The sequence below is a fragment of the Tauraco erythrolophus genome, chromosome 7, assembly GCF_009769465.1.
Source record: "Tauraco erythrolophus isolate bTauEry1 chromosome 7, bTauEry1.pri, whole genome shotgun sequence".
NCBI lineage: Eukaryota > Metazoa > Chordata > Aves > Musophagiformes > Musophagidae > Tauraco > Tauraco erythrolophus.
In genome coordinates this window covers 2,915,404-2,928,962 of record NC_141471.1, presented here as the reverse complement: position 1 = coordinate 2,928,962, position 13,559 = coordinate 2,915,404, and the positions used below count along the sequence as shown (strand labels likewise).

The window sequence follows — 13,559 nt, the reverse complement described above, 5'->3', positions numbered from 1 at the left end:
ACAGTGGGGAGCTGTCCTCAGGCCTGATCTCACATCTACTTTAAGGATCAGGTCCTAAAACCACTTTTTATAAGGACTTGGGGTAAAGGTTTTTCCCTTAAATCACACAATGCAAATTAATTCTCATTACTATGACACGCGAAGTCAGACTCAGAGGAATTATGCAGCGTTAACAACAAACACGGAGGGAAAAAAATGAATTCAAACCATCAACTTGATAATGAGGACATGTAGACGAAATTAGTTATTACCATGTACTGCTAAGGAAGCTGTGGACTGCTTATCCCCACACACGCAGGTATAATCACCAGCATCACTCTCATTTAGATTATGGATCACCAGTTCTGCAGTGGCATCCTTCTGCCTCATTTTGTATTTCTCGCTAGGTTTGAGTACTGTGTGTCCTTTTTTCCACTCCACTGAAGCAGTCTTGGTCAGCTCACAGTGCAGAGTGACTACTTCACCCTCCGTGGCTTCCTCATTTCTTAACTCTTCTTTGAAGAGAGCAGGAAGGGCTGAGAAACAGAGGAGCAAACATTTTCATGATAAGCAGTTCTTGGCCACCAAAAAAAATGAACCTGATGTCTACCAATGTCTATCCATGTCTAGTTATTGACATGAAAATCATCTCACAGAAGGAAGATACTAATACGTATCATAGACAGAAAAGGATCTTATACCATAGATAAATCTGCTGATTGGTTTAGAGATGCATGGAGAATGGGAAAAGTTCATATATGGTCAAAACTGTAATTTTCTCAGTATAATTCAGCCCAGGAAATTGATATAGCAGGTTACACCATGATCAGGAACAAAAGCTAAAGGGAAAAATGAAAAGGTTTTACCTTACATGTTAAGGATGCCTACAGACCTGGCCCAAGAGTCAGGATGAGGCTGAAGAGCAGAATCAGAAAGACCTCTTGAAAGTGCTTGGGTAACAATAAAAAGGGAAAATAAAGATGATGTCTCCATTGTGGAAATCTGCTATAAGACCTTCACACCAGGAAGTTCAGGTGCATCCTAACACCCCATCCCTTTTGGAACAACTAATAGAATCTTTCAGAGCATGAGACTGGATGGTAAGGTGGTAATATAGTTGGAGATATCCCTGTTCCTTGCAGGGGGGTTGGACTAGATGACCTTTGAAGGTCCCTTCCAGCCCTAACCATTCTATGATTCTATGATTCTAATATGTACTGAGGGAGCAGCAAGATGGGACAATATCTGCTAAGTCTTTGGAATGGGGTGGCAGCCACTTTTGGACATAGAACAGATATAAAGAACAGGAGAGGAGGACCTCCAATTCCTGACTCTGACCAGCAAGAAATAAGTGAAGTGTTTAATCCCTTTTTCTTCTTTAATACTAAGAGTTAATGATAGCTAAGAAAGTAATAGGAATTCTGGATAGGATAAGAAAAAAAAAAAAGACTCGAGAACATTTAAATAAACTGAATATTCTCAAAGCACCTTGTTGTGGTGAAATTTGCCCTGAAATACTTAAAGTACAGGCTCAAACAATATCATACACTGGAGAAGTCAAAGAGAATGGGTGGTGTTCCACAAGTATAGAATAAAGAGACACTCAGAGGTGAAAAAGGTCTCAGATTGAAATGCACACATTGAGTTCTCACCATGTAAATCAAGAACCTAAGTTCCCAGGACAGTCAAGAAAGATCTTACCCTCCCTTAGGTATAGGTGGAACCATGGTAGGAAGCACCACAAGTTTGTAAACCACAGTCAAAGAATGAATATTCAACTGTGATTTATCCTCACAATGAAAGAATGAGTTGAGTAGAATTCCTCAATACTCCAGAGTCCAGTATTATTCAGCATTTTCTTTAGTGACTTGGACAATTAAATGCAGAGTAGTCATTAACTTTGCAGATGATCTCAAGCTGGGAAGGGAGAGAAGCTGAAAACACTTCGCTAAAAAGGATTAGGATATGGAAGGTCTTGATGAAGCAGTGATGAAAAAATAGGCTACAATTCAGCAAAAGCAGGTGCAAAATACCACATTTAGGAACAATCGACAACACAAATACAAGATGATGAACAGTAGGCAGCAGATCTGCAGAGAGAGATTTGGTGTTACAAGGCATCACGGAGAAAATGCAAGTTAAAAAATGCAATTCTGATGTGAATAAAGCAAATATCTTAATAAGAGTATATAAACAAAGGGTCATATGCAAGACACATGAAGCCCTTCTGTCCTGCTCCAGTCTGTCAAAGTCTCAGATGGAGCACTGTAGTCTACTTTTGGCCACCACACTTTCAGAAAGGTACGGATTAACTGAAGATGGGCCAGAAAGCAACAAATAAGACCTGAAGTCTAGAAAACATGACCTACGAAGAAAGAGGATTGAAGGTGCTTAGTCCAGAGAAGAGAAAAAGGAAAGGAGACATGATATAAGTCTTCTAATCTTTCACAGACAGGAAAATACAAATATTTCTCAATTTCTACAGGATATGGGACAAGAAGTAATGACTTAAGCCAGCTCAAGAAAGACTTGTTGAAATTAGGAAGAACTTTCTGGAAGTATTGATGAAAAGGCAGTGGAATGAGTGTCCAGTGGAATGAGCGTCCAGGGGAACTGCAAATTCTTGAGTACTGGAGTGAGGCTAGGTAGGCGTGATGGTGACTTGAGGCTCAAGGATGGACTAGATGACCTATAGAGATCCTGTCCAATTCTATTTCCCGTGGTTAAACTGGAAGTTCAAGAAAAAAGCCATCCTTGTTTTATTGGTAAATATCAAGATGAAAAAGTCTGGGCAGTAAAAAGAAACCAACTCATTGACCTACTGAATTTCCAGTGAGAAAGATGGCTGAAACCACTTCTCACTTTCCTATGTTAATAACGGAAATCAAGCTTCCATCTCTTCCAAGGAAAGTTAGCAGATGAATTTGAGGAGTGTGAAATAATCTCACACTATAATGCTGAGTATTCTGCAATATCAGAAAACAAATCTACATGATCCTTGGTCAGAGTTACACAAAAACGTTCCATTGAATCAAGTTTTGTTTGCACTATTTAAAATTATCTGGCTAATCCTAATGTAACTTGAAATCCAAGATCTCTCTTTTTAAGAAGCAAGAATGTTCCTGCTGTTCCATCTCTCTAGGCTCCAGTCAAAAGCAAGGAAACAGAACAAATAATGACTTTTCATGGGAGACTGTTAAAGAGTAAGAAGTCAAGAGAGGGCAATTTTTATTCCATGTTTAATCCTAATTGGTTCTGTAAAAAGAGCCTGACAGGCTGTAGCCTAAACTTTTGCTTTGTATTTGTGTGTTATACTAGAAAATCAGATAACTGCAACACTAATGCCCCATTCCTGGAAGCGCTCAAGGCCAGGTTGGATGAGGCTTTGGGCAACCTGGTGTAGTGGTGGGTGTCCCTGCCCATGGCAGGGGGGTTGGAACTGGATGATCTTTGAGGTCCCTTCCAACCCAAACCCTTCTATGATTCTATGAAGAAACGCAAGCTCATGGAATCCTTCAGTGTGGTGCAAAGCAGTATAGCTGTGCACCAACAAAAGCAAGGAGAACACCACAGGGAAAACATTAGTATAATGAATGGAACTACAGTTCTAGTTAGAACTAGACAACAAAAATCACACTAAACCCAAGAAAATCCATTACCAACAGAATTAATGATGGCGAGATTAGAGAAAGAACTCATTGTGTGTCAGTACTGAGGCTTCCAGAGGAAACAGGGGAAACATCACACAAAAATTTCTCATTTCTGTTTTCTTTACCGTGCACTGTCAGTGCTGCAGTAGTCTTCACATCTCCACACACACAGGTATACTCCCCAGCATCCTTGACTTCTAAAGCATGGATCAGCAGTTGTGCTGTAGTACCTTCCTGTCTCATAGTATATTTTTCACTCGATTTGAGCACTTTGTGTTTCTTTTTCCACTCCACAGAGGCAGCCCTAGACAGCTCACATTGTAGCGTGGCTGTTCCACCTTCTGTGGCTTCTTCGTTCTTCATCTCGTTCTTGAAATGTGCAGGCAAGGCTGAGGAGTTCAAAATGAGCAGAATGTATGACCATGGCAGCTATTCAAGCAACAATTTATCTGTGGTCTGTCAACCCCATGTGACAAGCAAAGCCTTCTCTAATCAAGTAGGATTGATAACCGCTCTGAGAACCATAAAAGTGACTTTGGAAAGCTGGAAAACACCTTATTAATAAGTAAGAGCTTTTTTTATGATATGGTCTATCTATGGCATGAAATAGAGACCCACACAAATCTCAACTTCTTCAGACTCTGCAAGACTCAGCCCTACCTTCCTTTGGGTATTGCCCACCACAATGGAAAATAAAGCCTACAGCATCTACGTTCTACCACAATGCAAATCATTATTGAAAAAAAAATACACAAATTAAACTGTATCTGAGGCATCAATCTCACTTTTCCATGAAATTTCTCCTCAGATACTGGTCTAGCAGAACTTGACCGTCAAATTATTCTGAAAAGCTGAAAAATCTATCAAAAACATCTCGTCACCAAATTGTAATATTCTCAACTTTGACTGTAGCATCTTTACAACCAACATCACAATAATGTGATTTTCCTTTTTTAGCAACTACTGCTGAACATGAGCAAAGAAATGAGTTAGTACTAAGAGAATATCTGAAATTTTTGTGATGAACACCTGATCTGTGCTTGACACTGACCCCGTGCTTTCATACATTTATGCGTTTGTCCTACCACTTGTTGACAAATTCATCAGAAACCAGGTTGTAATTTCGAAGCTGCTACTAAAAACCACTTTAAAAAACAGCTGATTGAAAACAATCCGTTTGATTTGTTACATAAATTTTTCTTTTTTTTTTTTTCTTTTTTTTTTTACCATTCACTTTTAGCGCAGCGGTGGTTTTCTGATCTCCGTAAGAGCACGTGTAATCGCCAGCATCTGTCAGATCTAAACCACGGATCACCAGCTCGGCAATCGTGCCCTGGCATCTCATGGTGAACTTGTCGTCTGGCTCCAGGGCTCTGTCTCCTTTCCTCCACTCCACGGCAGCTGCGGGCTTGTTCAGTTCGCAGCAGAAAGTGGCTGTGCCATTTTCTGGGCCTTCCACGTTCTTCAACTCTTTTTTAAAACGCAGAGGAAGGGCTGAAGGTCACAGGTGAAGAGAAAGCACTTTAAAACTGAGGAAATACTGTGTCTTGACTGCTCCACTGGATTAAAACACTTTAATCTCTAAAAGTTTTAGAATATACAGTACCTGAGAGGCAAATAATGATTTGGGGGCATCCCTGCCTTGTACTTTGCAACATACCACATTCAGCATGTCACAGCTGATTCGGAAATCAGTGTTGTAAAACTATTATTTCAGTACTGGAAAGCGTGCTTTAAAGACATTTTAAGATATAACAACAGAAAGCTGATCCCAAGATTCCAAGGAACTATGCATAGACGTGTCTTGAGATCAGATGCACAATGAAAACGAACACTATGGCTGCAATGTGTCATTCTCACCTGCCTTTCTCCGTTTTTATCATTACAGAGCACCTTTCAATTCCATTCAAGAAAAATAAGTGAAATCTCTGTGATATGCCTAGAGAAATTAATTCAGGGAAATAAGGAAAGTGTTATTTAAGACTTTACCGAGGTCTTCATTATCTGCTTCCAGGTTCCATCAACGTGAAAGAACAGGGACAGAAAAGACTGTATCTGCTATTTCTCAGTCCTAGGAGAAGGACTTTCAGAAAAAGGTATTCCCAGTGATTGATACAGTCATCAAAGCAATTTAAAATAATAGAGGGGATCGAGATCAGTTTGTGATCCTGCATGAGATCACAGATGACAAAGCAGAAAACCCCTTTTAAACTCATGTATTTTACCATGCACTGTCAGGGATGCAGTAGTCATCTTGTCTCCGCACACGCACGTGTAATCTCCCGCATCTTGTTCCTCCAGGCTATGGATTGTCAGCTCAGCAATGGTATCCTTCAGTCTCATTTTGTGCTTCTCACTAGGCTTGAGCACCTTTTGCCCTTTCCTCCACTCCACTGGAGTGGGTTTAGTTAGCTCACACTGCAGAACAGCCGTCCCGTTTTCTGTGGCTTCCGTATTGACCAGTTCTTTTTTGAACAGTGCAGGCAAAGCTATGGGATGTAATGCAAACAGAGAGCACATCAAACCATTAACCAGACCTTGAGGAAATCAGGATGAGGTCCTGAGGCCAGCCCTTCACTATTACAGGAAAACAAATCATATAGAGTCTTGAAAACTGCATCTGTTAGAAAATCGCTGCAAGATCTCACAGGGACAATTGCCACCATGACCTGCCTCTGATGTTGACTTATGCAGCACGCTCATCATTTCCCAGTTGATTCCAGCAGTGTTCTCTACCTATTTCAGTCTGAATTCGTCTATCTTGAACATTAATGACCTGACTTTTGATTGAAAGTCGTTGGCCCTGACGATGGCACTGCTGGCTGGAGATCTCTACCTTTCCTGACACCATAATTTATCTTTCTTGTTCGGAAAAAAAAAAAAAAAAAATAGTATAACTTCAGGTGCACCTTTTTTCTAGTAGCGTTCAGCAAGTCACCTTGTGCTGTGTTGCCAAAGTAAAAAGGAAATGACTTGCAGAGGGAAGAAAGTGTCAGCTCAGAGGAGTTGAGGAACCTCCAGCTGGGAGAAAGAAGAGGAAGTAAAAGCATGTAGAAAATCTGAGAGAAGAGAGTTTTGCCTCCATGGTTTTGCCATGGTCCTTGGAACCAGCTTATTCTTAAGATATATCTCAAATAAAAACTATTCTTTCATCTATTGGAACTCTGCTGGAGGGGCAACCAAAGCTTGTCACTGCTCACCGTGGCAGAGACAGGAATAAAACTTGTCTCACTACTCCTTAAATCAGGACCTGCAGAATAATGGTTTGGGATTTTTTTGGAAAGCACCATTTTCTCAGCAGAATATATCACAGTCCCACAGAGGAGGAGGACAGTCATTCATTCCTGAATGGGAAAACCTCTCACTACCTGAGCTCAGCGTTTTTAAAGATTGGTCCTTCAAGTTGAGCACTGAAATCCACTGACATGAGTGGGACACGAGGAAAAACTCTCTGAGAACAAGATTTCTGCTGGAGGTCTGAGCACTTTTGGCCTTACGTACAGGTGCCATTTTCGCTTTTAAAAAAGTGAAGACTAAGATGAGAAATTCTCAGAACTCTTCTTTACTTTGGTCTAAAGCCATCAGTTCCAATTTGATAGACAGTGGGAGATGGGATGAAACACAGCCAGCAAAGCAAGAAAACGTTGCAGAATCAAAACATCAAAGCAAGTGGGAAAGAGACCTCTTGGAGAAAAGGGATGTCCCTGAAATAGTGCTATCATAAAAGAGAATGTTTTTTTTACCATGGACTGTCAAGACAGCTGAGGTCTTCTGATCGCCACACACACAGGTATATTCTCCTGTATCTTCTACCTCCAGATCTCGGATCAACAGCTCTGCAGTGGTATCTTCTTGTCTCATCCTATACTTATCACTCGGTTTGAGTGTCTTGTCCCCTTTTTTCCACTCCACCGGGACACCGACCTTGCTCAGCTCGCAGTGCAGAGTGGCTGTAGCACCATCTGTGGCTTCTCTGTTTTTCAATCCTTCTTTGAAAAATGCAGGCAAAGCTGAAGGACAGCAATATGAGCAATGAGATGTAGTGCTCCAAAGAGTTAAAATGAAACATTGCTGTTTAATTTTTTTTTTTTCCCTCTCATCTTGAACTGATTTCTCAACACAAGAACAGAGATTGTCAATAGTCTTCATAAATCAGTATGAGGAAAAAATGTCATCACCAGGAAAGGATTCAATGCTTGCAGTAATCCATAGGGATATTTTACGTGTACTCACAGTCACAAATCAATACAGACAAAAGAAGAAAATCCAATTTTTTCCTAGGAAATTTCAAGCAAAAGGAATAAATACTGATTTGAAATTTCTGGAAAAAAACTGGTTTTCTTATATGTTGTTTTAAACCATAATGGGAGGATGTTTGCTGTGTTTTCACATACTTAAGCACATGGAAACACATCGTTCATTAAAAAAATGAAACACTGGAGTTTCATTCTAAATGTCAGTTTGAAATGAAATTGTGCATTTCAATACATGGTGGGGAAAAAAAAAGCATTTTCACCTGAACTGACATATCCTTTCAAACATGTCAGTTGCAGTAAAAATCAAAGTTCTCCCTGGGAACAGCCATCCCTTAGGTTTGGGCTTGCTTTACATAGAAGAGTAACTGAACGAGATGACAACTGACCCGTATGTATGAAAGCACCTTGTTGTCCCAGGAATGGAGTATGCGAATAAGATTCCAGGGAATAACCTACCCTTTGGGAATTTTATGAAACACGAAAATCCCTAAGTCATAGTCCCTTTGAGGCAACTCGTTTTATTGGGCATGAGCATAACAGGGAGTCTAAAGAAGGAACTTTCAAGGGGAAATGCAAAATGATGGACCCTAATTAAAACAGCAGCAGCAATCCAGGTTGCCTATATGTTTCTCGGAGCTTGCCCACTGATACCCCTCTTGTGCCATGCACCCCGGCCACACTGATGCCTACGGGAGCACCTCATTGGCATCACTGAGCTGCGGATAAGGGTCTGGCAGAAAGGAGGAGATGATAGAGTAACCAAAAGTCTGTCCAAACGAACAGAGAAAACAGGATAGTTACTTTTAGTACGTGTCTTGTTATGTTTGTTTTACCATGTACTGTTAAAACTGCCATAGTCTGCTGGTCTCCGCACACGCAGGAATAATTTCCAGCATCCGCCGTGTCTAGATTTTGGATTATAAGCTCAGCAACGACACCTTCGCGTTTCATTTTATACTTGTCACTTGATTTGAGGGTCTTGAAGCCCTTCTTCCACTCCACCTTAGCAGCAGCCTTGTTCAGCTCACAGTGCAGAGAGACACTTTTACTTTCTGTGGCTTCTTCATCTGTCAGTTCTTTGGTGAAAAGAGCAGGCAGGACTGCAGAGTAAATGTAATACGGACACAGCATCAAAGCTGAGAAAGCCTGACCATCATCTACTGATTCTTCTAGCTCCCTGAACCTCCATGTCACTGGAGCCATAAGACCTTCACACTCCAGGATTTTGTTCTAATCTCTAATATTTCAAAAGATATTTCAGTCTGATTTTTACTTTTTTATCCTCACACTTAAGAACTTGCTTTAAAAGCAAGTCTGTCCATCTGCAAACTCAGTTGACAGGCCATCCATCCTTTACTTTCTACATCATAAAATCAAAGGAGTAAAATTAGAAGTTGTATTTCAATATGAGACCCAAAGCATTTTGTCTCCTTTGAGAAAAACAGCAGGTCTACAGAAGTGCCTGATTCATGGTGCTATCTGTATTTTTACAAATAAAATCCCTTAAAAGAGAGCGGCTACAAACATGCTGTCAGCTTTCTGCAGAGATAAAGTATATGCTTTGGAAGAGTTAAGCCAAAATTGGTAAAAAAGGACTGGGAATAGCAGGAGAATAAAAAGGCAATTTCTCATTAAGGTAGTCCTTGTGTAGCAACATACATTGATGAAAACTTGTTCCTCTTAGAAGCAACAAGTGTAACAGTCTAAGTTACAAAAAAATCACTATTATTTCCACTTCTAGGTCAATCCCTATGGGAAAACTTTTAAACGAGCAGCTACACTGGACTGGGGAGATTGTGTTGAGTTGGGGACCTGTACTACACTTGGCATTTGAACAGAGCACCTGGGAAGACAAATAGCACATCAAGAGGGCATCAGGTGAAAGGAGAGAGAGAAGGAAAACAGAATAGAAAAATTAATCAGCAGGAGGAAGGATAGGAAGTTTACAGAGACCAGATGAAACAGGAGAAAAAGAAGAAGAGAGTTTGGAATTACATAGGTTTACTTGGGGCACGTGCTGAGAATTTCTTTTTACCATTTACTGTCAAAGCAGCCGTAGTCTGTTGATCTCCACACACACAGCTGTAATCACCAGCATCTGCCAAATCCAAATCCTGGATTGTCAGCTCCGCAAAGGGACCTTCCTGCTCTATTTTGTATTTTTTACTTGGCTTGAGGACCATATTCCCCTTTCTCCACTCGACCGGGGCCGATTTGCTCAGTTTACAGTGCAAAGTCACTGCCTCTCCCTCTGTAGCTTCCTTGTTCAACATTTCTTCTTGGAAGAGGATAGGCAAGGCTGAAGGATGCAATACCAACAGAGAAGGAATCAGGACTAGATTGAAATGAACCAGACTCTGCTGTGAGTCACTGGGCTACAGCGCACACATTTAACCAAAAACGCACTACTGATAGGTGGATAGAGTTGAAAAGGGGATAAAAACTCCTATGGTAGAGAGAAATAAATTAGAGAAAACAGTACGCAACATAGTTGTACTGTCTCAAACAAACAAACAAAAATAAATAAAACCAGAAGGGAATATTCTCTAACGAGAAACACGAGTGGAACGGTTACCATTCACTCTCAAAGCAGCTGTTGTCTTCTGGTCTCCACACACGCAGGTGTAGCTCCCAGCATCCGTCAAGTCTAAGTCTTGGATTACCAGCTCAGCGAAACGCCCTTCCCGTCTCATTTTGTATTTGCCGTTCGGCATCAGCACCTTCCCGTCCTTCCTCCACTCGAGCGAGCCCCCCGCCCGGCTCAGCTCGCACTGCAGCGTGGCCGTCCCGCTCTCCGTGCCTTCCTCGTTCTTCAGCTCTTTTTTGAAACGGATTGGCAGGGCTGAGAGATGCAGAAGGAAAAGGGATTGCAACCCAGATCTCCGAATTGGGATTTATCGTACCTTATTCTAACAACAGCCTTATCCTTAAACACATCCCGTTTTTTTTGTGTGTGTGTGGCTGATAAAAAAAAAAGCCTCTAGTAAATTGTTCTGTGGGAATCAAAGTATGCGTGACCTTGATAGGGATCATGCAAACATCATACAAATGACAAACTCACCCTCAGCATTAAAGGTGAGGAACCTTTTTTGACAGAAAACCCAAGGAATCTTACGTTTCCATACTAATTCAGGAAAACGTGCATGCATGTCAGCACCCTTTGCTTGAGGAAAAGTGAGAAGAGAAGACAACACAACACACACACACACCCCATTGGGCACAATGAAAGCTAATGATGGATGAAGATTGGGGAAGGAGAACATGAAAACGCGGAAGGATGAAAAAAGTAGAAGCAGGACATGAAGGCAGATGTTGTGAGGGAACATATAAAAAGGAGGAGGGAAGAGATGGACAAAAACATTCCAGAGTTTCATGGGTTATTTCCAGCTTTTTACCATTCACTGATAAGGCTGCTGTGGTTTTTTCATTCCCCACTACACAAGTATAGTCTCCAGCATCCTTTGGTTCCAGATCATGGATCAGTAGCTCTGCCACCGTGCCCTCCTGCCTCATCCTGTACTTGTGACTCGGCCGCAGAAGAGTGTGCCCCTTCCTCCACTCCACGGGGACCTCTCTGCTCAGCTGGCATCGGAGGGTGGCGGTCCCACCTTCCACAGCTTCCACACTCTTCAGCTCTTCTTTGAGGAGCGCAGAGACAGCTGAGGAACGAAGCATTCTCATTTTACTTTAGGAGCATCATTACCAGCTGGTGACCTCACATGGGACTTCAAACCAAATTCTCTTGGCACAGCTCATAAGCTCTGACCTACCTGCACTTCCAGGACTCTGTTTGCATTTACAATAGCACACTATAAGTTTGGGAGGAAATAAAACCAAAACAATTATTTCCCAATAATTAGAAAATCCAGGTAATTACCCTTCTGCTGCCCAAATGCCGACGGTCGCGGACACGTGACAAACTCGCTGAGAAAGTGCAGAAGAGAATTGCATATTCTTTAACAAAATGTGTAGCTGAGACCCTTCTTACCTCCTGGCTTAGAGCTCAGACAAGCACCTCTGTCCAGAGCAGAAAGCAGAACAGTTATTTCAGAGGCAAGACAAGAAGGTATCTTGATATCAGGTATATTTGATTGTTATCCATTAGCATGAAGGTATTGTCCTACAAAACGGTCAACATAACTGACCCAGACAGAGCTGCCTTCTGTTTCTACTGATCCCTTTTTTCTCTGAATGCTCACTATAAGTGTGCAGGACCTAGCAGGACCACTGCAAGAAAAATAACAAATGGTCACAAGCAGGTGTCTTATTCCTACCATGGATTTTGACTTGAGCTGTGGTCTGCTGGTCTCCAGTGTCACAGGTGTATCTTCCCGCATCTTCTGGCTCTGCATTATGAATCACCAGCTCTGCCACTGTCCCCTTCTGCTTCATTTCATATTTGGCACTTGCCTGGAGCGGGGCTCCTCCCTTCTTCCACACCACGGTGGCATCAGCTTTTGTGAGTTCACAGTGCAAGGAAACAGATTTCCCCTCTTCCATTTCCGTGTTCTCCAGGGCTTGTTTGAAAAGGACAGGCACAGCTAGAACACAGAACCAAGGATTAGGACATGCCCTCTTGATCTGCTGTAGAACAAGTGCCTCATGATAGCTGTCACCTCTTAAAACCAGTCCTTCTCCAAATGAGCAGAGCACTAGACCCTCCCTTAGCTACGTGGCATCAAAGTGACTCTGCTTGGGAGCTGGAAGAAATATCTCCCCTGGATGTTATCATCTTACTGTGGATCCCTAGGAGCATGGCAGAAGTTTCTCTCATCTTTTATAAGGACCCCTTCAGAGTTCTCTGGGCAGCCTCCCTATTGCTGCAGGGCTCTGAGACACTATTCTTGCCCTACATCTCTCTCCTGCTTTCTGCTCCAGCACATTACTTTTGCTGTACTACTAAGGGTACTGTATTTGTTTAACAGCATTGCAGGGTGCAGATGGCATCCAAGAGCCTTTAAAAAGGATGTTTTGGGGAGTTCAGGGGTCTAAGCATTCATCAGATGGCCGCTTGCAATTTCCCAGGGACAGGACGTATGTTTTCACGTTCTTGTTCTCCAATGCTCCTGGTCTCCATCTCTAACTCCAGTCCTAATCACAGCCGTGCAAAATAGCTGATAGGGCAGGAACTCTGGCACGTAGGGTATAGAAAGTGAACCCCTCTGTGCTAATTTATGTTTTGCCTGGTGGAAAGTTACAGATTTAAAATCCCAGATGCATAATGTGAGATTACACGAAGGAAATTACACAGGTGTTACGAGTATGCAATATTACCTTTAAATTTTACGTATGAATTTGTAGATGGCACTGCCACAAGAGAAGTGCTATGTGTTTTTTAAATAGAAGATCTATCAAGCAATGTATCTAACCGTGCCTACCGTTCACTTTCACTCGAGCAGTTGTCTTCAGTTCCCCAGTGCTGCAGGTATAGTCCCCAGCATCTATCGATTTGACATCTCGAATAATGAGCTCTGCCACAGTACCATGCTGCTTGAATTCATACTTCTCACTGGCATGGAGGACAGTGTCTCCTTTCATCCATTTCACTGGGGTATCAGGTTTACTGAGCTCACAAGTCAACTTGACTTGTTTTCCTTCTTTAGCTTCTTCACTTTGGAGCTCTTTCTTGAAAAGAACTGGTATTTCTGGAAAAGAATATTGCAAATGTTTAAGG

General features: G+C 41.8%; 1 protein-coding gene across 1 annotated transcript in view; it reads right to left on the bottom strand.

Moving 5' to 3' along the window:
• Nucleotides 1-13,559, bottom strand: part of OBSCN (obscurin, cytoskeletal calmodulin and titin-interacting RhoGEF) — a 193,300-nt gene that overhangs the window by 106,357 nt on the left and 73,384 nt on the right. Inside the window, exons 36-46 of the mRNA XM_086614829.1 lie at nucleotides 13,264-13,530; nucleotides 12,160-12,426; nucleotides 11,281-11,544; nucleotides 10,461-10,727; nucleotides 9,921-10,184; nucleotides 8,719-8,985; nucleotides 7,373-7,639; nucleotides 5,855-6,118; nucleotides 4,857-5,123; nucleotides 3,755-4,018; nucleotides 252-515 (exon numbers count right to left, since the gene is read on the bottom strand). Coding sequence (XP_086470955.1) covers nucleotides 252-515; nucleotides 3,755-4,018; nucleotides 4,857-5,123; nucleotides 5,855-6,118; nucleotides 7,373-7,639; nucleotides 8,719-8,985; nucleotides 9,921-10,184; nucleotides 10,461-10,727; nucleotides 11,281-11,544; nucleotides 12,160-12,426; nucleotides 13,264-13,530 — 2,922 coding nt within the window. The remainder of the gene's footprint in view (nucleotides 1-251; nucleotides 516-3,754; nucleotides 4,019-4,856; nucleotides 5,124-5,854; nucleotides 6,119-7,372; nucleotides 7,640-8,718; nucleotides 8,986-9,920; nucleotides 10,185-10,460; nucleotides 10,728-11,280; nucleotides 11,545-12,159; nucleotides 12,427-13,263; nucleotides 13,531-13,559) is intronic.